General features: G+C 41.9%; 2 protein-coding genes across 7 annotated transcripts; both read right to left on the bottom strand.

Annotated features, from left to right (window-relative positions):
- Positions 1-843: 843 nt before the first annotated feature.
- Positions 844-11,876, bottom strand: LOC118413928 (sodium- and chloride-dependent glycine transporter 2-like). 5 transcript variants are annotated; one of them, XM_035817590.1, is made up of 13 exons: positions 10,289-10,552; positions 9,861-9,927; positions 8,209-8,475; positions 7,582-7,710; positions 5,894-6,086; positions 5,623-5,755; positions 4,320-4,448; positions 3,886-4,001; positions 3,313-3,422; positions 2,774-2,892; positions 1,787-1,963; positions 1,435-1,534; positions 844-1,035 (listed from the first exon to the last, which is right to left on the bottom strand). In XM_035817590.1, exons 3-13 carry the CDS (start codon positions 8,465-8,467, stop codon positions 848-850), a joined length of 1,653 nt encoding a protein of 550 aa, XP_035673483.1. In that variant the 5' UTR covers positions 8,468-8,475; positions 9,861-9,927; positions 10,289-10,552; the 3' UTR covers positions 844-847. The 5 variants fall into 5 exon arrangements, with proteins under 5 accessions (XP_035673483.1, XP_035673482.1, XP_035673484.1 ...); XM_035817589.1 differs by lacking the exons at positions 9,861-9,927; positions 10,289-10,552 and adding an exon at positions 11,626-11,876; XM_035817591.1 differs by lacking the exons at positions 9,861-9,927; positions 10,289-10,552 and adding an exon at positions 10,895-11,010.
- Positions 11,877-17,468: 5,592 nt separating this feature from the next.
- On the bottom strand, positions 17,469-27,343 carry LOC118413916 (sodium- and chloride-dependent glycine transporter 2-like). Of its 2 annotated transcripts, none has more exons than XM_035817561.1 (14): positions 26,855-27,343; positions 25,192-25,480; positions 24,572-24,703; positions 23,736-23,922; positions 23,185-23,317; positions 22,558-22,674; positions 21,998-22,113; positions 21,522-21,640; positions 20,967-21,085; positions 20,473-20,649; positions 20,015-20,114; positions 19,072-19,223; positions 18,604-18,765; positions 17,469-18,151 (listed from the first exon to the last, which is right to left on the bottom strand). In XM_035817561.1, exons 2-14 carry the CDS (start codon positions 25,448-25,450, stop codon positions 17,954-17,956), a joined length of 1,971 nt encoding a protein of 656 aa, XP_035673454.1. In that variant the 5' UTR covers positions 25,451-25,480; positions 26,855-27,343; the 3' UTR covers positions 17,469-17,953. The 2 variants fall into 2 exon arrangements, with proteins under 2 accessions (XP_035673454.1, XP_035673453.1); XM_035817560.1 differs by having other exon boundaries at positions 25,192-25,458; positions 26,855-27,339.
- Positions 27,344-27,952: the final 609 nt, after the last annotated feature.

Below are 27,952 nucleotides of genomic sequence, written 5' to 3'. Positions count from 1 at the left end.
GCTACAATAGTTTTTTTGGCTAAGACTTTCATACTTTGAACATATTGTTATCTAGGTAGAAGAGATGATCATCTTCATACATACGGCTAGGTGAACACAAATACAACACACCTACAATAACAATCATTAATACTTATAAACAATAAAACCGTCGCCATGGCAATAGTTTTAATTGCCACACATTTTTTGGTTGAGGATACAATTCATTCCTTCTCAACACAAAAATACGGACTCACGAATGCAATGATGACGTTGATGACGGTCACCAGGGGGATCATGACCAGACTGGCGCTCGCGATGAAGTTTCCCAGCACGTGAGACCCACTGGGGAACACTGATCCGTACAACTGTTGTGGCCACCAATATGGGGCAATGCCAACATATATCAGATACACCTGAAACACATTTTCCAGGGATCGAGGATATGGTCATCAAACATGTGACCTATTATGTCGAAAACTTTCTTTCTTTGGTTCTTAGAGTTATGGGCAGTCTTAGACAATCGGTGTCAGATATCGTTAGAGGTCAGGGGGTTATTGCACATAGTCGTTTTGTTGAGTGAAGTAGATTGTACCTGTGTATGCAAGTGTTCGGCGTGCAGCTGTAGTTGTATAGTTAGGTATGTGTAGCCTCTACCAGGCTCCCAAGGTCACTGGAGAAATTATATGAGTGGAAATTGGCCAAAAAGACTGAAAACACACCATGTCGCAAACTGTATTCCTCGGCCAACCACCTCCTCTGGTGTGTTTTCAGTCTATTTGGCCAAGTTCTACTATTTTTCCAGCGACCTTGGGAGCCTGGTAGAGGCTAAGGTATATGTAGCTTAGTCGGGTCTGTCTTGTGTTGTTTATGCTGTTGAATATGTAAATACGTAGTGACTGACCAGCATGAGGATGGGGATGTAGTACACGCAGGCCGCTGCTGCCATCCCGTTCACGATGGTGGCACAGCAGAAACAGCAGACGTGCTGCAGCATGTGGCTCAGGTCAGACATCCAGCGGTTCAGCGCAGGGCAGCAGCGGCTACAACTGGCACCTGGGTGAGAGGGAGAGAAAATCAGTGGATGCTTTCGCAGGATCTGCTGGATTTTGATAAAGTACGCTTCATTTGTGCCTAAAATTGAATATTAAAAGAAATCATGATTGGACATTCCTTGAGTTGTAATTGATGATCTAGTTTTACTCTGAGCAATCGGATCTAATATACCTATTATGTACAGAATCTAGACAACCTACAACAATAACAATCGCAAATTGTGATTATAACTCAAACCGTGATTGTGATTATAAATCAAATCAAATCTGGTGCATCGATATGAGACGGATATCAATCCATATGTGATTCTGTCATTTGATGCCCCTTCCCTATGACAGAACCTGCCAGGCCGGAACCTGCTATGTGAGAGCAAACATTGGAATTTGTCTGAGTACTTACCGTAGAGAAGGGAGAGCGCCACACACTCCAGGAGGATGAAGATGTAAGGTTGGATGATGCTATTGTAAATGTCCACTAAGGATAACAGGTGACTTCCTCCCTGTAATACATTTTTAGTATTTCAACTGTCAGCGTCTAGTTTGTTTGTGTTTTGAGTAGTTACCATCTCCAACCAATAATTTATGTAAATAACGACCATAATTGCATAATTTTTAAATTATGTTAACTTCAAATCCTCTTAAAAGAGAAACACACATATTACATCAGTTATAAAGGTTTAAACCATTGGTGAAGGTATGGGTCGTTGAATTTATCTGAAGGATGGCAAAACCATATCTAAAGCGCCAGTCACCTGTGTAACATACGGCAGTCCCAGCAGGAAGAACAGGAAACAGACAGCCACAGTCATCACACCGTGCAGCAGCATCCTCTTACTCAGCAGCCCGGACTCCCGGCCTGGCAGGTTCTTCATCAGTCCCTTCGGGATCAGGTCAGTCAGGGAAGTAACGACGGTTTCCACCAAAACAATCTAGACATAGGAAAGAGTATTAGCTAGGATTCTGCAATGGCATAACCCACCACAGGCAAACCGTTACGTTTAATATACAAATTAGAGTTCCACGAACCATACCTTCGCCAAATGATTTATCCATTCCAACTGACTTATTATGCAAGTTAAGTCCTCGTTTGTATAAGTTATATATATATATTAGTTGATCATCTTCTCCACCCAAATAAGAGACGTCACAATGTATCGTAAGAAAGAATGCGGTTCACAGCATTTTCTCATTGATGATGAAAGTTATGTCTTTATTTGCATGATATTTATCCTTCAAAGTTCTTGTCTTTCTCAGTTACAAATGTAACATGATGGAATAATTCTATCATTGAACAGAATAGGCTTATGGAATGTCCTTATTATTTATGCAAATTAGATTACAATTTGAAAAATCAACATCTAACTTCATGAAGCATCACTTAAGCTATCTACATTGTAAAGATCGCGTGTTCTCGACGATTGTCGCTAGCGCGCAATGTCATATGGTATAAGTATCGTCAACTGATGGACACCATGTAAGGATGTGATATAAACTCTGGAATAGTAATTATTACACGCTGCAGAACCATAAAAACACTTAGAGGTCCATTATCGAACTTGTCCTTCTTTGCCCGGCTTATCAAATAGCATAAGCATCAACCCACAGCTTCTCGAGTTATGTTGTTTACATGCATGCGCGAACATAGCAGAAATACCAGAGGAATACCTAGAATTCTTTGCAATGGAACGCGTTGAATATATTCAGGTTAGCCTTTGAGGCGTTGCCAAAAAGACACGCACCTGAGAACCTAAAGCCATCAGGAAGAGTGTGAAGAAGAACAGGCCAGCCCAGCCTGCCCCTGATGGGAGACTGGAGAACACTTCCACCATGGAGACGAACGCGAAGTCAAATCCTGGCCCTAGAATAAATCAATTCTAACCAGTCAGAAAATGGATTGGAAATGAATGCGATTGCGTTTTGAATAGACGATTGCAGTCAAATACGTACGGAGGAGTGTCAGTAGTCGTAAAAATCTGCGGATGATCTGTTAATGAATTAATTAACGACCTTTATTACACGCTTGTGTTCTTACACGATACGCACAGGTTATCGTGATAAAGCAGAAGTACAATTCTAGTGATATAAGAATATGATATCATACTACATATACAACGACTAATGTATATAAGTAACAGGTTCTTAAGTTGGCCAAGAGGGGAATTCTAGCGTGTGCAATGACCCTGTTCAACACGTACACACTTTTCCCCATAGCTGTGTACAACAAGAAAGTAAATATGCCAAGATTGTCCAGACAAATAATGACAGCCAATTTCCGTACTTATCACTACACTGTTGCGTTCATACAACAGGTATCCGTTGAATGCAAAGGTCGTTAGCACACAGAACAGCATCACCAGGAAGTCGATGAAAACAACCAATATGGCATCCCTGGACGGTGGGTACAGATCACAACATATGATAAAAAAATGAACAGTAGCTAAGTAGACATCCAAATTACATAGCAAGACCGTGGCCAGCCTGAATTGCATGATGTGGTCTCAAATTTAAAGTCCCATTTCATGAGCAAGAAATTACCATTATAGTCAGAATATAATATTGAAACTTAGCTGACCAGAAAATGGATGTCAAAACTTTTTCAGGCATACATTTTCACGTTTTCACGATGGTCTAACGACCAAGTAGACCGTTGTGACGGCTAATACCATGATTCATATTCAATGGCACCAGATATAGAGACACTGGTATGTAACGTAGGATTTTCTAGTGATGAAACAATGTCGGAATACGTGTGGAATGACTTATCTAAGGCGCGAATCTACAGGATTTTAGTTGATTTGCAAGTCATTCTCAATTACATTCTTTATCATATGTGCTCTTGCACAAGACTTACCTGAGAACGTTGTTGTGGAACCGGTTGTAAGAAGCCAGTGTCGTGTAGCCACCATAACCCAGGCTCAGTCGGAAAACAATGTTACTTATCATCGTTGGATAAAGGCGTTGATTCATCTGACAAAGAGACGCAACTTTAGAATCTAAATTTCGCAATCATCAATTGTTGATTGCACTTCTTTTTCTAACAACATGCCAGAATGGCTACTTTAGACCCTACTCTGGTACAAAATTAATCAAGGCAAGTTTCCCACTGACTTAAGTCACTGAAAAACGTTTTTACCTGTCTATTTGGCTGATTTGAATAAATCACCATTTTTCAACTTGGAATATGTAACTTTATATCGGAAAAACGAGGGAAATACTACCCATCTTTTGGGAGAGGAGAGGGTGATTATTGCGATATTTATGTATTTTACATGTACACTGAATTACATTATTCACTCCTACTCGGGGAGCCGCGAAAAAGCGACGAATCCCGTTCGAAGCTCCCGGCAAACTCACGGCACGGACGAACATGACGACAATCAGGACGGTGGGAACGAGAGTTGTCACGTACGCAACCTGAGGAGTGCAAGGGGGCATACAACATAATAACGGGAAACAATAAATACATTTTAATGATTTATCATTAAAATAAGGAACTGTGTATTACCAAAAGTCCCCTGAAGGATTTATCAACGTTTACTGTCATGTGCCATGCTTACTAGTACTGTCATAAAAACATCTTATTGCAAAATATACTTAGATAATTACTTTGTGACTGGAGGGTAACCTCCGTCGACAAAGTATTGTGAATTGTTTTTTCGGTCAGCGTTCGCACCTATATCTCTATGTTCCGTTTGCCGCATTCGTATGTGGTTTGGCACGTCGCCTGTACACCGGCGTGAAATGATGCACGTACCTTTCTTTTGGCCGAAGCTGTTGTTATAATCGATGTAGAAATTTCAGAAATCACCCCTACAAAATGTGGGTCTTTCGGTGTATTAGTTCAAGTCTGTGTTATCTAGGCCTTACGGTAATTGGATACTGTCAAGCAGATGTTGCCTGAGTTGCGTGTTTTGTGCATGCGTCGTGTTGTCAGCTGTTCACAGCTGTCGCTGTTTATAGGGCACACATCGGTGTTAGAGCTGCTCATTGGAAAGCATGTTGAAATAACGGAATAAAGGTATGAAAAAAGTACTTACCCATATTTCAATCTTAAAAATTCTGCTCAGTTCTCCACCAGAAAGTCACTTGGGTCTGGTTTATAACCATTCAAAGAAAACGGGGTTGTTCGGCTCGTTCTCCGAGAAAAGCTCGCTCTATGAAAGAAACGTAGCCTCACCTTTGACCCCAGTTCCCTCCTGATTCAACCAGTAGAACCCAACAACTAGTTATTATTATCGTTATTATTATTAGTTTTATATATATTATTAATAATATTTCTGTTATTTCTGACACATTTTGTTCAACTTTGAGTATCATAATTGTATAAAATTTATGGTAAGTTTATGGCAACATCTGATGCCGCGGGCCAATGGTTGTTGGTTTATCTGAGGAATGTAACAGTATGGTTGTTGATAAATAATAAACACAATGTCACACACCACTGAAAACAACACAACTGACAGACCATGATTACGTCACAAAGTTTGTTACCTACGGTCACTTGTTTTCCTTGTCTTTAAATGATTTGCTAATTGTTTTGTTGGAAAAATACACTGCTGGTAACGGTTAATATTGCAATGTATATTACCTTCCCCAGAGACTTGGCTCCGAAGCTGAGAGCGACTGCCACCAGCAGCCATGCAAGGATCAGAAATCCCGCCAGGGGGCCTCGCACAGCCCCCAAGTTGCCGATGCCGTCACTCAGTTGGAGGACATAATTACTGGTGGATAAGGTAAGTTAGGTAAGTTAGGTAAAATTACAAATTTGATATATTTTTTTCCCTATCGCAGATTCAAATACGCACAGAAATTTAGCTTACATGATTAGTACTACGCATAATAGCTGAATGTATACTTACTGACGGTACTCCTCGGCTGCAAAAGGACGGGAGGTCGAGTTGGCGCACCCAGGAGTGTTCCACACGTTGGCACATGACGTTGCTCTGTTTAAATCCCCGGTGACGTAGAACAGGTAGTACAGTATCTGCGCCACCAGGCTGTTGTAATAGATACAGACGATGGCCGACATCACAACCATTCCTACGCCGATGCCTGCAAGGTTATAACTTGCATTTCAAAAAACCGACATCTTGTTGCCAGAGGTTACAGTTACAATGTCACACAAATTCATCTCTTAAAGAAATGCGCTTTGTAGATCAAGCATGGCGTTGTAGAGGGAAACACCGTGGTTTGATTGGTGATGCACACGGTTGCACGGTTTGGTCTCTGCGACTTACCCTGCAGTATGGGCACCCCTCTCCATACATAGATAATCATACTCCATACATAGGTAGTCTCTGTGACTTACATTACAGTATGGGTACAGTACTCCTATCCGAGCATACATGGATGAGTCCATGTGACTTACCCTTCAGCATGGGCACCCTTCTCCATGGATGAATCAGTCACTGTGACTTATGCCTAGGTTACACATAGCCGAATTTGGCTCCCGACTCTCTCCCGACTATGGTTTAGGAGTGATTCGGGAGCTAGTCGGCTGTAGTCGGTTGGCGTTCGGCTGAGTCGGCTGGCGTTCGTCTGAGTCGGCTGGCGTTCGGCTGGCGTTCGGCTGAGTCGGCTGGTGTTCGGCTGCTCCATCAGAATGTTTTGAAATGTTCAAAACATTCGGCTCTGAACGGCAACTCTGGAATGGGTCGGTTGGTGGTCGGCTGGTGTTGGGCACGGTAGGCTAGTCTTCGGTTGGTGTACGTCAGCAGTCAGCTTAAATCTTAACCACGCCATAAACAACTACTGACTTAGGCCCCGTTCATGATGCAAAAAATGAAACTGTTCTATCAGTTACTATCGGTTAGGCCGGCTGAAACGGATAAGTTTTGTCATCATGGACGGTCCGAAACTTACCATTGATTCACCCCAAGACCATAGACAAATCTCTGCTAACTCATTCCCAAGCAAAAATACTATTGCCAGGACGAATCACCCCCGAACTTCACACGACCGACATCCAGTCGAAAACAAAAAGAACCATAGATACCGCATTGGAGCTATCTGTGATCCAAAATTGATCTCTTGGTGATGTTTACAAAATAGAAGAAAGGATAATCTTGATTAAAAACGAAAATGACCACTCTTTTGAAAATCGTCTATTTCAAGTCGAGAGAGGGTCAGCAATGGGTTGGGGATCAGTCAGAAGTGATTCGACAGTCTGCGGCTAGAGGTCGGCATGGTAGGGAATAGGTTTGACAGCATTGGGGACACAGTCGAGGGTAAGTCATTTACTGGTCGGGAGATGTTCGGGACATGTTCGTCGCTAAAAAATAGGCGTGGCCTAAAATGGTCAGACTACTCCCGAACTACTGCCGACTAAGAGTCGGCTAATGTTCGGGAGCCAAAGTCGGCTATGTGTAACCTAGGCATTACCATAAGTCACAGCCCTGCATTATGGGCACCCCTCTCCATGCATAGATTAGTCCATGTGACTTACCCTGCAGTATGGGCGCCCCTCTCCATGCACGGATTAGTCTAGGTGACTTACCCTGCCGTACAGACACCCCTCTCCATGCATGGATTAGTCCATGTGACTTACCCTGCAGTATGGGCACCCCTCTCCATGCACGGATAGGTCCCTGTGACGTGTACTGTCCCAGCGCCATCTCCAGGTAGACAATGGGGAAGCTGATGAACATCTGCAAGACCAGGTACGTGGCCAATGCACCTGGTGATGTGAGGTAGACACGTTTCAGCTAGTTACAATGGTTTCCCGCGTGCAAGGAAAATGAAATATAGTCTTTAGTAGAGGAAGGATTCTGTCTGTCACTGATACTCGGTTGGTCGGCTGGCAGGGGTGTATCGTTAGACAGAATGTATCGTCGTTATTACAGTAGCCATATTGTGGCAGCATGTGTTTCTAATCTTGAGAATCCCAGATAGCTTTTATCACCAAAAATACTGGAAGAATAGAGTAGTCAAAAAGCCATCAATGAAGCATCAAGATGTGATTTTGGAAACGGTACATTTCAGGTAGCATCCACCACCTTTCGTAAGTGACACTGAACGGTAGTGGATGCTGCCTCATATCCATTTGGCAGCATTGCTTGAGTATTGCTTTTGGGCGTATCTGATTACCTGGATGCATAACCTTCATGAACACACAGGAAGAATACTTAACAATGATTGAATATGTCTCATCCATGTATATAATACCCATACGTACCTCCTCCATTTCTGGAAATCACGTAGGGCATCGCCCACAGATATGCCGGTCCGATAGCGTAGCTGATGCTCGCCAGGATGGACTCGAAGTTACAGGACCAGTTCCCGCGCTCCTCGTTCTCCTCTTCACAACCATCGTCACAGCAACAACAGCAGGGCGTGGTTTCTTTGTTGTCCGTTGCCATGACAACCACGTGGGATGGGACGGTGCGTGTTGGTACGGCAGAGGAACTCGTCTCTGTTCGAGGTGGGGATGCCATCTTGTCTTCTGTAATTACGTCAAAAGTTTGAGGATCACACCATTGGGAATCATGATTAGAACAGGACTGATCAATTGCCACGAGTGGGGTAGAGATAGTTGCTGCAAAATGCTAAGAGGTCATCCTTAGGAGAAAGTCTTAGCTGACAGATTTCTGAACGCTTAAGAACCCAACACACTTCGATCGAGGGAGAACCCAACACAATTAAATCGTGAACCGTAGCGGATCCGTGCCGTTGCACTTTTACCAAGCTACTTAATGCGAAAATATCATGCTTTAGCTCTGATGAGGCTAACTGCGTTTGGTATCTAACCATAAACGACATGAATGAAGTACTTGATTGTAGATATACGACCTACTGGGTTAAGTACATGTCACAACAAAAGAATAGTTTACAAATGCATATTGTCAAGCTAGCACAAAAACTATAATCTACCAACTAAATTAAAGACATTGTGACTTATAATGAAACTTATAACTAACTGGGACGTCTAAAATGGGGTACGCCCCTAATACGAGGCAATACGGCCGCTAAGTCACACATGTACTATATATGGATGATTTAAGAAGAAGTATGTTGTTTGCTTTGACCAAAGATGTCATAACCTCCATGGTTTGATTCTGTGAAATACGAACAAGTTTAATAACCGAAGGACCCTGCCATGTTCTATCTCAGTATTGATGACATGCATTACAGCGCCGGAAATTAAAACATCATACTAATTCTGCTGGTATAAAAAACAGTACGGGGAAAACCTTTTTAACCTGTCGGGCACCATGAGCCAAATGCAAGATTATGCCACACTTTATAGATGACATCCACTGGAGACCCCAAGCCTAATGCGCGAAGGCGAGAAAAGTAAAGATTCGGCAAAAAATAATGCTGCTTAAACCGGAGGACTAAACCTCCAGTCCCTATTTTCCCAGGCTTGGTTATCTCTCATGTTCCCCTCTAGTTAGACTATAAGGGACAAACTTCGCCATTTCAATCGTGTTTTAATACCATTCTTGAGATTGGACAATCAGGGGGAAATAAGGGCGTTGTGGCCGGACAACCTGACCATGTGCCTCCTTACCCTGGAGAGCAGATCCTCACTTTCCCCTCACCTATGATCTTCACGGTCACCAAAAACAAAAACAAATCAGCCTGAAGATGGATCCGAATGGCCGCGTATTCCCAGTCACTGATCATGACCTCCGAACCTGGTTTGTTGACAGTTTGCCTGGGCGTGCCCGCTTACACCAGGACTAGGTTTGATTTAATCTTCAAAGTACAGGTGGCCAACTACTCATAAATTCATTTATTCATTCATCGGTAAACGGGAACATGAACGAGTTAATTATTCGCTCACTAAGACATTATTCCCATTGTACGTAATAGAAAAACATTCACCTGACAAGGTCAATGACCGTTGATGATGCTAGCCCAGACGTTCCACTTGACTACCCTCTACCTCTCCCTACCCCAAGGCGATAGAAAACAAAACGTGTTGACTTGAAGCACTCGCTGTTAAGTGAGTTAAAACTACTTGGCAAATGTGCGATTCGGCAGGATTTAGTCTTAAGTAGTTTAACAGTCCGGAAAAAATATCCTACAAGCTGAGGTTCGGCTCCGTTTTTGGACGTGTTTTATGCTTTTTTGTCGGGCTTTATATTCTGTATTGTTTCCAAACGTCCGGCTGTCAACAGATCAGACGGCAGCTTTTGTGACGTGAAACATCAATGTGCTTGTCGTGATTAAAATGAAATTATTTTAGAATAATATAATTGTTTCGTCGAAATTTTCTTGAAATGTCATAACAAAATATCATTCCAGCATACCTTTACTCGCTGGTCGTATGACGCTAGTCCTCAGTCGACCGACTTCTGGCGATGTAATATAATAGTTATTTCGACGATTATTCTATCAGGTCCTCTGCGGAAGTACTGAGCATGAACTTGGTGAGGCAAAAGCTGTTTGTAGCGGCTGCTTGTCGCTTTATTACCGTTCCTATGAGAAATGTATCGTCGGTTTGGCTCTTTTTCAGTCTTCTTTGTGAAGGAATGAGATCACGATGTATAATGATCTAAAAATGGCCCAAAGCTGTGACGATCTGCCCAACCCCTCTTGTCGTCCGGGCAACGAACCCAGTGGTGATAACCTGATGACGTAACTGTGTACCTGAACTCTGGATTAACGTTGCGATACGTTGAAGTATATAAGTTATCTTTCATCAAACCTTTTGAAAAAACTGACAATATTTATGTCTTTCGCTCGAGTAACGTGGTACCCAAATATTGAGGTAATGCAGCTGGCGAAAGTGATTCAGGAGCTATGGACTCGAATTAAACTCCTATACTCCTATATGAAAGCCCACGATACATGGGCAGATAACTCCTTTGCGAAATGCTCTAGGGATCGTATTTAGTGTATGCATTTCCCCTCACCTATGATCTTCACGGTCACCAAAAACAAAAACAAATAAGCCTGAAGATGGATCCGAACGGCAGCGTATTCCCAGTCACTCACAGGCACCAACTATGGCTGATCATGACCTCCTAACCTGGTTTGTTGACAGTTTGTCTGGGCGTGCCCGCTTACACCAGGACTAGGTTTGATTTAATCTTCAAAGTACAGGTGGCCAACTACTCATAAGTACATCGATAAACGGGTACATGTACCAGTTGATTATTTGCTTACTAATGCAGTATTTCTTACGTATATTTGTAGGTAATTGAAAACATTCACCTGGCAAGGTCCATGACCGTTGATTATGCTAGCCCAGACGTTCCACTTGACTACCCTCTACCTCTCCCTATCCCTATCCCAAGGCGATAGAAAACAAAACGTGTTGACTTGAAGCACTTTTTTTAGTGAGTTAAAACTACTTGGAAAATGTGCGATTCGGCAGGATTTAGTCTCAAGTAGTTTAACAATCCGGAAAAAATCCTACAAGCTGAGGTTCGGCTCCGTTTTTGGACGTGTTTTATGCTTTTTTGTCGGGCTTTATATTCTGTATTGTTTCCAAACGTCCGGCTGTCAACAGATCAGACGGCAGCTTTTGTGACGTGAAACATCAATGTGCTTGTCGTGATTAAAATGAAATTATTTTAGAGTAATATAATTATTATGTTGAAATTTTCTTGAAATGTCATAAGAAAAAATCAGTCCAGCATACCTTTACTCGCTGACAATTTGACGCTTGTCCTCAGTCGACCAACTTCTGGCGATGTGATATGGTAGTTATTTCGCCGATTCCTAATCAGGTCGTCTGCGGAAGTCCTAAGTGTGAACTTGGCGATGCAAAAGCTGTTTGCAGCGGCTGCTTTATTACCGTAGCTCTGAGAAATGTATCATCGGTTTGGCTCTTTTTCAACCTTCTTTGTGAAGGAATGAGATCATGATGTACAATGATCTAAAAATGGCCCAAAGTTGTGACGATCTGCCCAACCCCTCTTGTCGTCCGGGCAACGAACCCAGTGGTGATAACCTGATGACGTACATATGTACCTAAACTCTGGATTAACGCACGATACCTTGAAGTATATGTTACAGTTCATTAAATCTTTTGCACAAACTGACGATATTATGTCTTTCGCAAGAGTAACGTTATATGTGCTACCCAAATATTGAGGTAATGCAGCTGGCGAATGTAATTCAGGAGCTATGGAATCGAATTAAACCCCGGGCCCCATTCTAGATGTTATGACGATGTTACATGTACATTTGAAAGCCCGCGAAGCACGGGCGGATAAAACACTTCGAACTCCTTTGCTCTTAGGATCGTATTTGTTGTATACATGGCATGTACCGTCAACCCTCATTATGCCGCAATGTGGAGGAATTATGACAAGTAAACCAGTTGATGTCACATATTTTTGATATGGGTTCACTGACTAATTAACGTACGGTGTTCGTCTGATAGGTCGACATTGCACACTTCGTTAGACCCATTCACTGCAGGTATAGCGCTTGCGGGTATCCACAGCTTTGTTCATTGTTGGGTGGTTCTGTCACAGCGGCTAACTGATCTAAATCTTACATCTCATTTGTCTTGGAAATAAGTTCGGAGTTTCAACATGTGTTTTACAAGTCAAGTGCAGACTTATGTCCGACAACTTAAGTCTTAGCTCAAGTCAAAAAGCTAGCACGACACAATGTCAATGACAAGATTACAAAAGATTCTACCAATCAAATTAAATATCCGATTTGCGCTGATAGAATAATATTGTAGTAAGTTAGCACCGTAGTCTAGTGACGAACATACAGGGTTCATAACGTTAATGTGCAGTGTCAAAACTATTTATACATTATATGAAAAAATGGTGTCCCAATTTCTTGTATGCGTTGATTATGTAAAGGTCAGTCTTTATTCACTACACATAGGTCAGTACGTTGTGATAGTGAAGTAGCGATTAAAAACTATGCTCTGCTGATTAATATCACTCGCCTCATTAAACCATTGAACTGCGTTAGCAGTTGTGACGGAATGGAAGTTTCCACTCCTTGGTTCAATGCCCGGTTACTGTCGATCATGCCTAGGTTACACATAGCCGAATTTGGCTCCCGACTCTCTCCCGACTATGGTTTAGGAGTGATTCGGGAGCTAGTCGGCTGTAGTCGGCTGGTGTTCGGCTGAATCGGCTGGCGTTCTGCTGGTGTTCGGCTGAGTCGGCTGGTGTTCGGCTGCTCCATCCGAATGTCTTGAAATGTTCAAAACATTCGCCTCTGAACGGCAGGTCTGGAATGGGTCGGTTGGTGTTCGGCTGGTGTTCGGCACGGTCGGCTAGTGTTCGGTTGGTGTTCGGGAGTAAGTCAGCAGTCAAATTAAATCTTAAACACGCCATAAACACTGCTGACTTACTCCCAGCTTGTTTCCAACTAACCAATGATTCACCCCAAGACCGTAGAAAAATCGCTGCTAACTCATTCCCAAGCAAAAAGGTTATTGCCAGGACGTAGACGAATCACTCCCGAACTTCACACGACCGACATCCAGCCAAAAACAAAAAGAACCATAAATACCGTATTGGAGCTATCTGTGATCCAAATTTGATCTCTTGGTGATGTTTACAAAATAGAGGAAAGGATAATCTTGATTAAAAACGAAAATGAGCACTCTTTTGAAAATCGCTGATTATGTCTATTTCAAGTCGAGAGAGGGTCGGCAATCGGGTGGGAATCAATCATTAGTGATTCGGCAGTCTGCGGCTAGAGGTCGGCATGGTAGGGAATAGGTTGGACAGCATTCAGGACACAGTTGAGAGTAAGTCATTTACTGGTCGGGAGATGTTCGGGACATGTTCGGCGCTAAAAAAATAGGCGTGGCCTAAACTGGTCAGACTACTCCCGAACTTCTGCCGACTTGGGTCGGCTAAGAGTCGGCTAGTGTTCGGGAGCCGAAGTCGGCTATGTGTAACCTAGGCATCAGGGCCGACAAGCTCTAGTTTCCACAGCCTTTCCCAACGTTGGGTTTCTCGAGAAGATTCAATTCATCTAGACCTTCTTTTGCTATTTACCTATGGCGGTTCGAGGTTTGTATTTTTGGGATGGTTTGTAGAACCCTGCTTCCCCTGCACCCATCTTTTCGCACATCCAAACCATGGAATAATGATAATAATGTTAAAACATTGCTGTCATGCATTCTATTAGATATTTCAAAAAAGGCCCTAAAAGTGAGACATAGAAAACGAGTTAAGAAATCTACACAAGTAAAAAAGAATAATGTTTGGTTTGATCAATGTTGCTGGTCATTGCGCCAACGACTGAAAAGACTTTCGCTAGAACTAAAAAGAAAACCATGGATTCAGGAAATTAGGATCAAATATTTCTCAACTCTAAAAGAATACAAAAGAATTATCAAACAACGTAAACGTAAATATAAGGCTGATATTTTGTCCAAATTAGAGCATATGAATGAAAAGAATCCAAAAGAATTTTGGTCTCTATTAAACTTTCTCGACAACGAAGTTAACGGGAAAACAAAAAAAAATTCTACAGACCCTAATATCAACAATAATGAATGGACAGAACATTTCAAAGGATTGAATGACCTAACAAAGAACAAACACTTCAACACAGATTTCGAAACTATAATCAATGAACGGTTAGAACGGTTAGAACAGCCTAATAAAAATTCATCCACTTTGCTAGACGTTCCCTTTACAGCAAAAGAGATATTAGTTGGTATAAAACAATTAAAAACTGGAAAAGCCTGTGGCATAGATTCTATTTCAAACAACATGCTTAAACATGGATCAAATTCTAAGCAGTTTTGCCTGTCATTGGTTAATCTTTTCAACACTATCCTTACTGAAGGCACATTTCCGCCTAATTGGAACACTAGCATTCTTACTCCAATCTTTAAATCTGGTGATAAGTCCAACGTTGATAATTACAGAGGAATAGCTCTCTCCAGTTGTCTGTCAAAATTGTTTACACTTTTATTAAATACTAGGTTACAAAACTTTGTAGAAAACAATAATCTATTAGCCAACACACAATTTGGCTTTAGAAAGAAGTGCCGAACCGCCGACAACGCTTTTATTCTAAAATCCCTTATTGATAAATATACACGCAAAAAGAAAGGTAAATTGTTTGTTTGTTTTGTTGACATGAAAAAGGCTTTTGATAGTGTATGGCGCGATGGGTTATTCTATAAATTATTAGATTATGGCATCAATGGGAACTTTTTCAATGTATTGAGATCTATGTATTCAAATGTTAATTACGCAGTTAGAGTAGAGAATGGCTTATCCGATTCCTTTGTTTCCACATGTGGTGTAAGACAAGGTTGTAACCTTAGTCCCATGTTATTCAACCTATTTATTAATGACTTGCCGCAATGCTTTGATCGTGACAAATGTGATGCCGCTAATTTAACTTCTAAATCCATCAATTGTTTGTCTTGGGCAGACGATCTTGCTTTGATTTCATAATCTAAGCATGGACTCCAACAGTGCATCAATACTCTGGAAACATATTGTAATACTTGGAAACTTTCTGTCAATGTGTCTAAAACAAAAATTATTATTTTCTCTAAAGGTGCTACAAAGAAGATGTCAAAAGAATTTTATATTTATAATAATGTAATAGACGTTACAGACAGTTACACCTACCTTGGTATACCTCTTACGTCCTCAGGTAACTTTAAACGGCCAGAAAGTTTCTAAAAACCAAAGCTATGAGAGCTATATTCAAATTAAAATCACTTTTAACATCGGAAAATATTTCAATAAAGTTAGGTAAAAGCCTTTTTGACAAATTTGTTAAACCTATCCTTTTGTATGGATCTGAGTTAACATGCTTTGACCATGCCTCCAAAACACTGAAACTTAATGTTTCAAAAAACATCCCTATGTCTTCTTCAAAGTATATTTTCTCCCTTATGTTGAAGAAAGTTCAGATTGAGGATAGCATTCCAGTTTTTATTCGAAAGAGCACTTGTACTGATCTGACTCATACCTATGTCATTAATTTTGAAAGAAGTTCAGATAAAGACATGTTTCTGAAATATGCGTCTGGACTTAATCCAGAAAAGGATGACTTTTCTATTGATAACACACGCCTCCCAACAGTCATACCGGAATTTGACATAATTGATATACGCTTTCAAAAATTTCTACTTGGAATCCACTCCAAATCATCTAATGACGGCGTGCGAGGAGAATTAGGAACTTTTCCTATTATGATATCTGCTAAAATTCAGCTCATTAAATACTGGCACCGTTTGGTAAACTTACATGAGGACTCTCTGCTTCGCGATGCATACAATACTGTATTTACTGGTGATCATGACTGGATTAATCATGTTAAAGACATTCTCAATTACCATGGCTTTGGACATATATGGGTGAAACCTGAGTTGTATAAACTAGATTACATTGCCGACCAACTTCGCTACCGTCTACAAGATACATTTATACAGGAGTGGTTTGCTCGCATAAAAAGCAATTCAAAACTGTCTTTTCTTAACAAATCGAAAAAGTGTTATGAACAAGAGACATACCTTTATGATATATATAACTTTGAAATTCGTAAAGCGATAACCCAGTTAAGAATCAGCAGTCATAAATTGAACATAGAAACAGGCAGGTATCATAATGTAGCGCCTGACCAAAGGTTTTGCCCATTCTGTCCAAAGCAAATTGAAGATGAATTTCACTTTGTCATGATGTGCAGTAGGTACAATGTTTCACGTAATGAGTTATTCACATTCCTCGAATCAAATACAACAGATTTTAAGAGACTCAATGATACAGACAGATTTGATTATATATTCAGATGTAATAACTCCCACAATGCTAAAATAGGCAAATATATAAAAGACTGCTTTGTCATAAGAAAAAATGCCGAAACTCATAATTAGCCCCACTCGATTGTAATACAATATCAATGATTTAGGCTAGCTCTTATTGTTCTAGAAATTAGGATGCCAATTATTTTATTCTATATTCATAATCTGCATAAGTAATAAGGTTGATACTTGTTTTAGTAATAAGGATGATAAGTTTGTTTCTTCTTCTTTTTTTTTGCCATACATTGTACCGTGTACGATCGTTGCGCAATAAAGCATTTGTCATGTGAATTTCACATGCCGCTCAGTGTTGGTGGAATTGACCACAAAACATTGTTTTGTTCAACCACAACAAGCAAGCGGTGGGACAAACATAGTGCCTTTACTATAATTCATTTGTATACTTTTGTCGATTTATGGCAATTTTTCCGACATGTTATCTAGTTAGGGCACTATAATTATAAAGAGAAAGATCCTAGCGTACGATAAGTATGCTCTCACGGCGTTTATCATGCGGAGGAAAAGTTACAGACCATGCATTGTTTTAGAAGACCTGGTGTTTCTCCCCATGGGCTATACACATTTGGCTGTCTGCACGCACTAAATAATCCCAACCTTGGTTATGATTTTCACACCCTAAATGTAGCGTGCTCGTACAATATGAAGGGTTGTCCCACTTTTGAGCACTCAGTTCCTTGCTGCAATAACCATGAACGTCACAGCAGTAAGAATCAATGATATTCTATAATATGGGAACATACTACATGTATATATATATAGCCTTCAAATGGGATAAAAAAAACAAATATGATGAATTTAGCCTAACTGATGCTATATACATAGCTGGTAAAGACATACTTTTTCTCTCTATCCTCCTGATGCTACTTACTACAGATACATGGTGTAACTTCGTATCACAATTACAAGTAGCGTTTATACTAACGGTATCTATGTTACAGTTGTTTCGGGTGATACGTCACCATACTATTCATGTAGCTACTCTCATCGTCATAGTGGTTATGACCGTCCGACATGGTACAGCTATTGCTGAACCATGAGGTCAACGTTACAGGTAAATTGAAACATTTTCTTGTACTTTCATGATCCTGGCCAGTGTTTTATCATTGTCTGAGGAAACCTGCGTTGCGAAACTGACACCCCAACTGTGACCCTCTCTCAGACCATAACATTTGTGTAATTCATGACGAGGTCACATCCTGGTGTCGTCCACTATCGGCCCCTGCGGCCATGGTTGTCCCTGTGGTTGTACGGGCTGGAGTGGTTGTATGGGTTGGGGTGGTTGTACGGGTTGGAGTGGTTGTGTATCCACGGTAGCAACCCTCCTGTGCTTGTTGAGGTAAGGACCCCAGTCAGTGGGGCTGAGGATGGTCCTAGGCTGGCCTCTTACCTGTAGTAAAGTTGTACAATTATTCCAGTGTAACTGCACGCAAATTTCACACGTAAGATCTTTTGAAAAAACATGATAAGTTATTACATCAAACTGTTCCCTAGCCGAATGTACTTCTTTGGCCGGCTTACTCCTCTATTTGTTCCACCAGCGACCTGGAGTCTGGTAGACACTAGTTTAAAGACACTGCACATGATGCTTTTAGCCAGAATTGACAGACATCTGTAAATTTTGACAGTTGACGTGGACACTCGTAGCCTGCTCACCAGATCTAATAACTTCGATCCTGAGGAATTTTAATCTGGTAATCATGGTTATGAGTTTCCACGTCAACTGAAAACTAAAAAGTGCATCACTGCATGTACTTGTTGGAATATGTTTCTCCTGTAGAATAATCTGCTTTATTTGGTGGATACAATTCATTCCTTCTCAACACGAAAATACGGACTCACGAATGCAATGATGACGTTGATGACGGTCACCAGGGGAATCATGACCAGACTGACGCTCGCGATGAAGTTTCCGAGCACGTGAGACCCACTGGGGAATACATATGATCCATACCACAGTTGATGTGGCCACAAACCAGCAATGCCAACGTACATCAGATGCACCTGAAAAACAGTTGTGTATATTTCATGTTGAAAACTTTCTTTCTCTGGTTCTTAGAGTTAGGACAGTCTTAGACAACCGCATATCAAATCGATGTCAGATATTGCTAGAGGTCAGAGGAGGCGTATTTCGTATTTGAACCTGTCGTATATTGGCTGGCAGTTAGTTGAGTGCAGTAGATTGTAGATTGTGTGCAAATGGTCGGTGTCCAGCTGTAGTTGTATAGTTAGGTATGTGTAGCTCAATTTCTGATGTTGTAAGTGTGGAGACGATGGTTATGTTATCGCAATGTTATAGTAGTGGCTGACCAGCATGACGATGGGGATGTAGTACACCCAGGCTACTGCTGTCATCCCGTTCACGATGGTGGCACAGCAGAAACAGCAGACGTGCTGCAGCATGTGGCTCAGGTCCGACATCCAGCGGTTCAGTGCAGGGCAGCAGCGGCTACAGCTGGTACCTGGATGGGAGAAGGGTAACAAGAAAGCTTCTGAAAAAAGCTGGCCGGTGCGTATTTTGGAAAATGCCTGGATGTTAAACAAAATCACACGAAAAAAGAGTTTTTAAACATCTAATTACTGAATTGGTCTTTCTTCTATTAAAAAATCAGTACATGAGTTTTGTCCAACAAAGAAAAAAAATGTAGCAAGCGGTGTTCGAACCCACGATCCACGACTGCAGAAGCAAACTGCTATATGAAGTACTGTATCTTAGACCACTCGGCCACGCTGACTCGATTACACAATCAGGCGAATAGAAGGGTTTTCTAAATTGACCGATCCATGCATCCATGCATCCATCCATGCATCCAAACGAACGGTTGAACCAACCGCTTCTGTCGATTCAAAGCCGGTGGTACGCACCGGCAAAAATGAGCATATGATCTAGATATTTCCCATCGATGGGACAAATAGTGGGCTCCATTCTGACTCGTATTAACAAAAAAATCAGATTTTTTGACCAAGATTTCCCCCAAGCAACCACAGATCTAGTATAGCAACTAAAGCTATATGGACAACATATACAAGCTAACTTCTACTTCTACACAATACTAGACAATACTACTACCTAAACAATAACAGTCCAAATTTACTATCGTAAACACGGAACTATATAAACAACTCATGAGAAGGTAATAAAAAGAAACTCCATAGCACATCAACATGAGGCTATATTAATCCACATGGTATTCTGTGCTTTGATACCCATTTCCTATAATTGTATAACCAACATTGGGGTTTGAGTACTTACAGTAGAGAAGGGAGAGCGCCACACACTCCAGGAGGATGAAGATGAAAGGCTGGATGATGCTATTGTAAGAGTCCACTACGGTCAACAGGTAATTACCACCCTACAGTGACAGATTGTTCAACGGCCAGGGTTCAGCTTGTTTGTGTGTTGAGAAGTAAATAAAACTAAATAAATAAAGTTCTTAGTTCTTACAATCCTCATTCCTGTCTAAAATATAGCCTCGCCAAAATGAACAGGCCTCATGCAATCTTAATTGACACCGAACAAAAATACAGCGACAAGCAAACAAGTAGATACAAGTGCGATAATTTCACGTATCAATTCCATAACTAGTTCTAAAATATGTGATACTATGTATCCATTGATGTATTTAGATATTTGTGCACAGCACAGCGAGGAATATCCCCTGCTAGAATATGTATTTAGGTTCAACATATCATATCTAAAGCGCCAGTCACCTGTGTGACATACGGCAGTCCCAGCATGAAGAACAGGAAACAGACAGCCACAGTCATCACACCGTGCAGCATCGTCCTCTTACTCAGCAGCCCGGACTCCCGGCCTGGCAAGTTCTTCATCAGTCCCTTCGGGATCAGGTCCATCAGTGAAGTGATGACAGTCTCAACCAGAACAATCTTAGAATAAGAAAGAGTATTAGCTAGAATTTTCTAAACAGGCGCAAATGAAATGACCAACAAACCAATTAAATGTAGAGGCATCGATATACTGAAGACCAGCTATTTGCTGTTTTCTCGTTCTCTGCACTCTGGTGAATCATGTACTCTGGACGAATGGCCGCATCGATATCGCCCACTGATGGTAACTATCAAGAGATCGGTGTTCAAAACTGGCGCGATACAGATACGATCTAGATGCCTGGAATAATGATTCTGACATCAAGGCTAATGACTGTATTCCTGTATATGTAGCCTGAAAATGAATCAACACCGACCTGAGAACCTAAAGCCATCAGGAAGAGTGTGAAGAAGAACAGGCCGGCCCAGCCTGCCCCTGATGGGAGACTGGAGAACACGTCCACCATGGAGACAAACGCGAAGGTAGTTCCTGCAGCTGGAATACATCAAATACAAATGGGTAACTTGAGAAATGCATTGGAAATGAATGCGATGAGATTACAGTCAACACCTAATTATAACTTGCAGATACGTACATGCGACGTACTGTTAGCAGCCGTAAACTCTCAAATCAGCGGACTGTCTGTTGATGAATGAATCAGTGACACATTTGAGCCCCTTTTACAAGCTAAATACAAGCCATGGGGATGAAACAGAAGTACCATTACAGTGATATAAGAATGTGATATCTTACCCTCTACAATGACTAATGTATACCAATATGTACATGTTCAACTTCTTCTTGAGTCCTGGCTAAGGTGCTTACCACATACGCACTTTTTAACCATTAAACCGTTTAACACATGTACATACAACAAGAAAGTGAATATTCCAAACTTTTTCCAGTGCAAGAGTGATATCGATTTTCGTACCTGCCACGTCACCAATCGGCAGGTTACGCACATACGCCAGGTATCCGACGAACGCAAAGGTCGTTAGTGCACAGAACAGCATCACCAGGAAGTCAATGAAAACCACCAATATGGCATCCCTGGACGGTGGGTACAGATCACAAAACATACAGCAGTAGTTTTATAGACATCCAAAATACACGGCTTGAGTCGCTAGACCATTGCCAGTCTGGATTGCATAAGTTGATCACAAATCTAAAGTGTTAATGATAAAACTTGACTGATCAGGAAAAGGATGTTAAATTTTCTGCGCATAGTTTTCATCCAAGGCCAGCTTTTCACACTGGTCCAACGACTATTATAACTATTATATTATAACGTATTTTTATTGTGATGAAACCCCGTTGGAATACACGTACGATGATTTGTTTAACATGCGTTAGATTTTACTTGATTGGTATGTCATTCAATCTTCTTCTTTATCGTGTTAGACTTACCTGAGAACGTTGTTGTGGAACCGGTTGTAAGAAGCCAGTGTCGTGTAGCCACCATAACCCAGGGTCAGTCGGAAAACAATGTTACTTATCATCGTTGGGTAGAGGCGTTCAGTATTCTGACAAAGAGACGGAATCTTAACTTCGCAACTTAATTAGTAATTGCACTAAAGCTTTTCTTTAAAATTCACCATGATATTAAGCATACTTTATGCCGCTACTTACGTTAAAAATTAATCGAACACATCCCAAAAGTTTCCATTTTTCTTTAGCTTTACTTTTGATACCGGGTCACTGAAAAATACGATTTCTCTTGCTGATTACGATTACTATTCGCCACATCAAAAAATACAATCTTCATACTTTATGTCATGATAAGCTCGAGAACGCTACTTAGTTCCATTATCATATTCTAGAAGACTTTGTGATCATCTCAAGACTTTTATGTTCTACTATGATCCGCGAATCACAACTCACGCTTCCAGATCCTTTATTCTGGGAGAAGACTTTGTGATTATCTCACGAATCGTATGTTCTACTATGATCCGTGAATCACAACTCACCCCTACACCAACCGCCAACAAGTAAAAAAGCCCGTCAGAAGCTCCCGGCAAACTCACGGCACGGACGAGCATGACGACAATCAGGACGATGGGAACGAGAGTTGTCACGTACGCAACCTGAGGAGTGCAAGAGACGTTTTGCTGTTGAAATATTTTGCTCGTTTCAACTGGCATATAATATCAACATGATACAAGGTAGCCCTCAGCCTACAGGAGAGATTAACCCTGGCTAGGGAGAGACGAACCTGGAGGCAACTCTCTATCTTCATGTCCACCTTGTCCCCCCAACGACCTGTAGGTCAAGGGACTAGGTAGGTAAGGTAGGTACGGGGAAACACCAGACATGTAATAATGATTGCAAAAGTAGGGACGGATCAGGCACATTTTCAGTTTGTTGCCAAATGTCCCCTGTACTATATGGTAACATTTACTGTTATAAGAAATATCTAATTGTGCAATATACTTAGACAATTCAAGTGTATTTTAGTGAGTAGCACATGTGACCATTATCCGACGAACCAAGCGGATATAGAGACAACAACAACAGAGTTGAAAACAGAATGACTTATATTGCTTTGATGGCAACAGAAACCGCTGATTATTGTAACTATTGAAATATATTACAACCTTCCCCAGAGACTTGGCTCCAAAGCTGAGAGCGACTGCTACCAGTAGCCATGCAAGGATGAGAAATCCCGCCAGGGGGCCTCGCACAGCTCCCATGTTGTCGATGCCGTTACTCAGCTGGAGGACATAATTACTGGTGGAACGAAAAAAAATGTCAAAATGGAAGAGAAATTGGGTAAAGGTAAAATCATTTACTTTTTAACTATGTCCTCCTCCCGTATAATCAGATACTTAAGCAAACTAATTAAGCTCATATCAATTAGCTAACATCGACTATCATAATTCCATAATTCCACCAGGTGCCATAATACCGCCACCTAAAAAAAGTTAGTATAGAGGTCTTCCCAGGATTGTCTTGAACACCGAATGTTAAATATCCTAAATGTCATACAATTCAGATATTTACGTGTTGAAGACAATCTTGAGAAGGCCTCTATAACAACGTTTCTTGAGGTGGCGGTATAACGGCACCTGGTGGAATTATGCAAATGTATATTAGATTTGAAGTACACATATAACAATTCGTTGTAGCAATCATAGCTTTTGCTTACTTCAAGTACTCGCTTGCTGCAGAGGAACTCGAGTTGATGCATCCAGCAGTGTTCCACATGTTGGTACATGATGTTGCTCTGTCTAAATCCCCAGTGACGTAGAACAGATAGTACAGTATCTGCGCCACCAGGCTGTTGTAGTAGATACACAAGATGGCCGACATCACAACCATTCCAACACCGATGCCTGTAAGGTTATTAAAGACTCTAAACTCTTAAGTAACCGACATCTTTTTGCCAGAGGTTACAGTTACGATGACACACAAATACTACCCTTTGCGCTTTGGAAATCAGAACTACAGTTATGCCATTGTAAAAAAAGAAAAGAAACACTGGTTTCGGGCGGTTAAAGTGGTTTAGTGTGGTGTGTGACTTACCCTGCAGTATTATAATGAGTACACCTCTCCATGCACGTTTATGTCCCTGTTACTTACCCTGCAGTATGGGCAGCCCTCTCCACGCATAGATTAATCCATGTGACTTACCCTGCAGTATGGGCACCCCTCTCCTCGCGACGGGTAGCGACCACGGCGCTACTGGTGTCGCAACATGCTGTCAGTAAAAGTTCGCCCCCCCCCCAAACGAAATTTGGTGCCGCCGCCTCTGTGCATGGATTAGTCCACGTGACTTACCTTGCAGTATGGGCACTCCTCTCCATGCATAGATTAGTCCATGTGACTTACCCTGCAGTATGGGCACCCCTCTACATGCATAGATTAGTCTATGTGACTTACCCTGCAGTGTGGGCACCCCTCTCCATGCATAGATTAGTCCATGTGACTTACCCTGCAGTATGGGCACCCCTCTACATGCATAGATTAGTCTATGTGACTTACCCTGCAGTAAGGGCACCCCTCTCCATGCACGGATAGGTCCCTGTGACGTGTACTGTCCCAGCGCCATCTCCAGGTAGACAATGGGGAAGCTGATGAACATCTGCAAGACCAGGTACGTGGCCAGGAATGCACCTGGTGATGTGAGGTAGACACGTTTTAGCTAATTACAATGGTTTCCCGCGTGCAAGGAAAATTAGATATAGTCTTTAGTAGAGGAAGGATTCTGTCTGTCACTGATACTCGGTCGGTCGGGTGGCAGGGGTGTATCGTTAGACAGAATGTATCTTTATTACAGTAGCCATATTGTGGCAGCATGTGTTTCTAATCTTGAGAATCCCAGATAGCTTTTATTACCAAAAATACTGGAAGAATAAGAGTAGTCAAAAAGCAGTCAATGAAGCAACAAGATGTGATTTTGGAAACGGTACATTTCAGGTAGCATCCACCACCTTTCGTAAGTGACACTGAACGGTAGTGGATGCTGCCTCATATCTGTTTGCTTCAGTATTGCTTTAGGGCGTACCTGAATGCCTGGATGGCTAACCTTTAATGAACACACAGGAAGAATACTTAACAATGATTGAATATGTCTCATCCATGTATATAATACCCATACGTACCCCCTCCATTTCCGGAAATCACGTAGGGCATCACCCACAGATACCCCGGCCCGATAGCGTAGCTGATGCTCGCCAGGATGGACTCAAAGTTACAGGACCAGTTCCCGCGCTCCTCGTTCTCCTCTTCACAGCCGTCGTCACAGCAACAACAGCAGGGCGTGGTTTCTGTGTTGTCCGTTGCCATGACAACCACTTGAGCTGGGGGGACGGTGTATTTAGGTGCGACAGAAGGCATCTCTGCTCCAGGTCGGGACGCCATTTTGTCTTCTGTAGTTACAACAGACGTTCACTATGAGGATCACACATCGGGAATAGAAAAGAACTGATCAACTGTTTCGAGTTGTAAAGAATGAAGTGTGCTTGGATTGGCTGAAAACGCGAGCGGTTGCGATGCCGCATCATTTGCACTTTTACCAAGATCTAGCTCTGTTAAGGATGGCTGCGTTGTCTAAGCTTTAAGGCAATCACATGAATAAAAACGTAGATGTATACAGCCCACTGGCACAACAAAGAATAGTTTATGAATGACGTTGTCGATCTAGAAAAAACAATTGTAATCTACCAACTGGATAAGAGAGAGTGCGGGTTAACGAAATGAGGAACTGGGACTAAAACGGGGTCCCAAACACGAGGCCAAGGTCATCGATACGCCCAACAGGTCACACCTGTATTGTTCATTTGAGGAAGCATATCAAGTTTCAAGTTTGTTTGGTTTGATCAAGTAGGTACGTTAAAACCTCCTTAGTTTGACTAGATCTGACAAATCCATGTCCTACGATCTTACGGATGACATTCATTACAGTTGCGAAAAACATGGCTCCAGTCAATTCGTACAAATAAGTACCGGAAGCCATGTGAATTATACCTTTCTAAACTATCGACGCAAGAGTTTTCAAAATGGCGGATCCGGACCTAGCGTCACAGGTTCAGGTTTCTTTCGACGAACCATGAAAGATTCAACATTGTAGTATATTTGTTCAGTGTTTGTTTCTATTGCGTACTTGCATCATACATGGCGTAACACACCAGGTGTGTACTGAAGAGCTAGAGTCAATCTCCACATCTGGATAGATCTAGTTGAATCACTCACACCGGGAAGGACCCCAACTATTTTCGATATATGTGGTGGGTTTTATAGTGTGCTCGAGATGTGGCTCTCCTTAAACACCTAGCTGACCTAGCATCTAAACGTCCTATCCCAGGGGCGTCCGTAGCCGAAGCTATAGGTACTCATTTTCACCCGAGTCGAGTGAGGAATAGGTGAAAATGTCTTCCAAGCGCACAACATCGGGACCTGTCAAGGATGGACCCTATACCTCAAGGCTCTGAGTCAACAACCCAATACACAAGACTACCATACAACCCTCAACCGTTAGTCTTTTGAAGTAAAAAGTGCGTTAGCTTTTCTTTGACTGCTAGATGCCTATACAAACTGAGCATTTGGCTATTTCATATAATGTGATAACGAGTCTAATAACGGCACGCTCCAGACAGAACTAAAGGCAAAGATTGAAACGTTGAGTACGTGAGAAGTCTCATGGTAACATTAACACTGCATCATGCCTTACTACGTTTCCGTTGTTGGACAACCTTCGCATTCTTTCTGCTCATTTGCTATATCGTGAAATGATGGTTTTACGACGTAGAGACACTTTCACCTCACCTTTGATCTTCCCTGTCACCAAAACCAATCAGTCAGTCTTAAGGTTCACCGACAGATCCGAACGGCAGAGTATTCCCAGTCACTCCCAGTCAGGAACTACGGCTGGTCATGACCTCAGTCGACCTGCATTGACGAACCGTGGTTTGTTGACAGTTTGCCTGGGCGTGCCCGTTTACACCAGGTGTGATTGCATCTCAACACAAGCGCACAGGTGACCAACTACACCCATGTCCATTTCTTCAATCATCGATAAACGGGACAAACTCTTTGCTTATTAAGGCAGTATTTCTATCAATGTTTGTATGCAGTAGAAAACCATTCACCTGGCCAGGGTAATATGTTAGCCGTTCCACTTGACTACCTTCTACCGCCCCCTGGCCCAGGTTATAGAAAACAGAACGTGTTGACTTGAAGCACACACTTCACTGGCCGGCATATATGCGGGGAGACAGGATTTAACCTCGATTAGTTCAACATAACGTTACCGATAAAAATACTGATCGTACAAAAATCTTCCCTCCTTGCTTTTAGCTTCCAGACATTTTCAAACTATTCATTCTGTTATATTATAAAATTAACTCTAAAGCAAGTGCTTTACAGTCTATGTGCAAAAACGCGGGCAATCTTACCGCCACCGTACGCAGGCTCCAGTACGAGATCGTATGGAATCCAACGGATTTGGGAGCGCGTAGAAGCGCGGTAGCACGATAACTTCCTGAAAAACTTTCTCTGCGTTCGGCATTTCGGCTTAAGGCACAAGTTAGACATATTTTTTCCCGATATCTGCGAGCCGATAGCTTTTTTTTCAGTGTCTAGATGGAAATGTAGATGTCGCTGTCCAGATGTCGGCAACATTTCTCCCGAAAGGTCCGAAGTAGTCGCCCGACAGCTAGCTCAGCTGGTGTCCCCGACAAACTTCTGCGTGCGTGAAGACGCGTCCCGACAAGCATCCCGACGCTTGATAATCTTGAAATTTTCACATGCTAAAATTAGTGTGTTCATGCAATCTGAAGGACTATCCCAATTTTTGAGTACCCAGTTCTTTGCATATAACAAAACCAGATAAAAACAACTGAACTTGCATTTAACGCTATGTTG

Source organism: Branchiostoma floridae, chromosome 4 (assembly GCF_000003815.2).
Source record: "Branchiostoma floridae strain S238N-H82 chromosome 4, Bfl_VNyyK, whole genome shotgun sequence".
Classification (NCBI taxonomy): Eukaryota; Metazoa; Chordata; class Leptocardii; order Amphioxiformes; family Branchiostomatidae; genus Branchiostoma; species Branchiostoma floridae.
The sequence above is the reverse complement of the archived record's forward strand: the minus strand, read 5'-3'. Positions and strand labels throughout refer to the sequence as shown.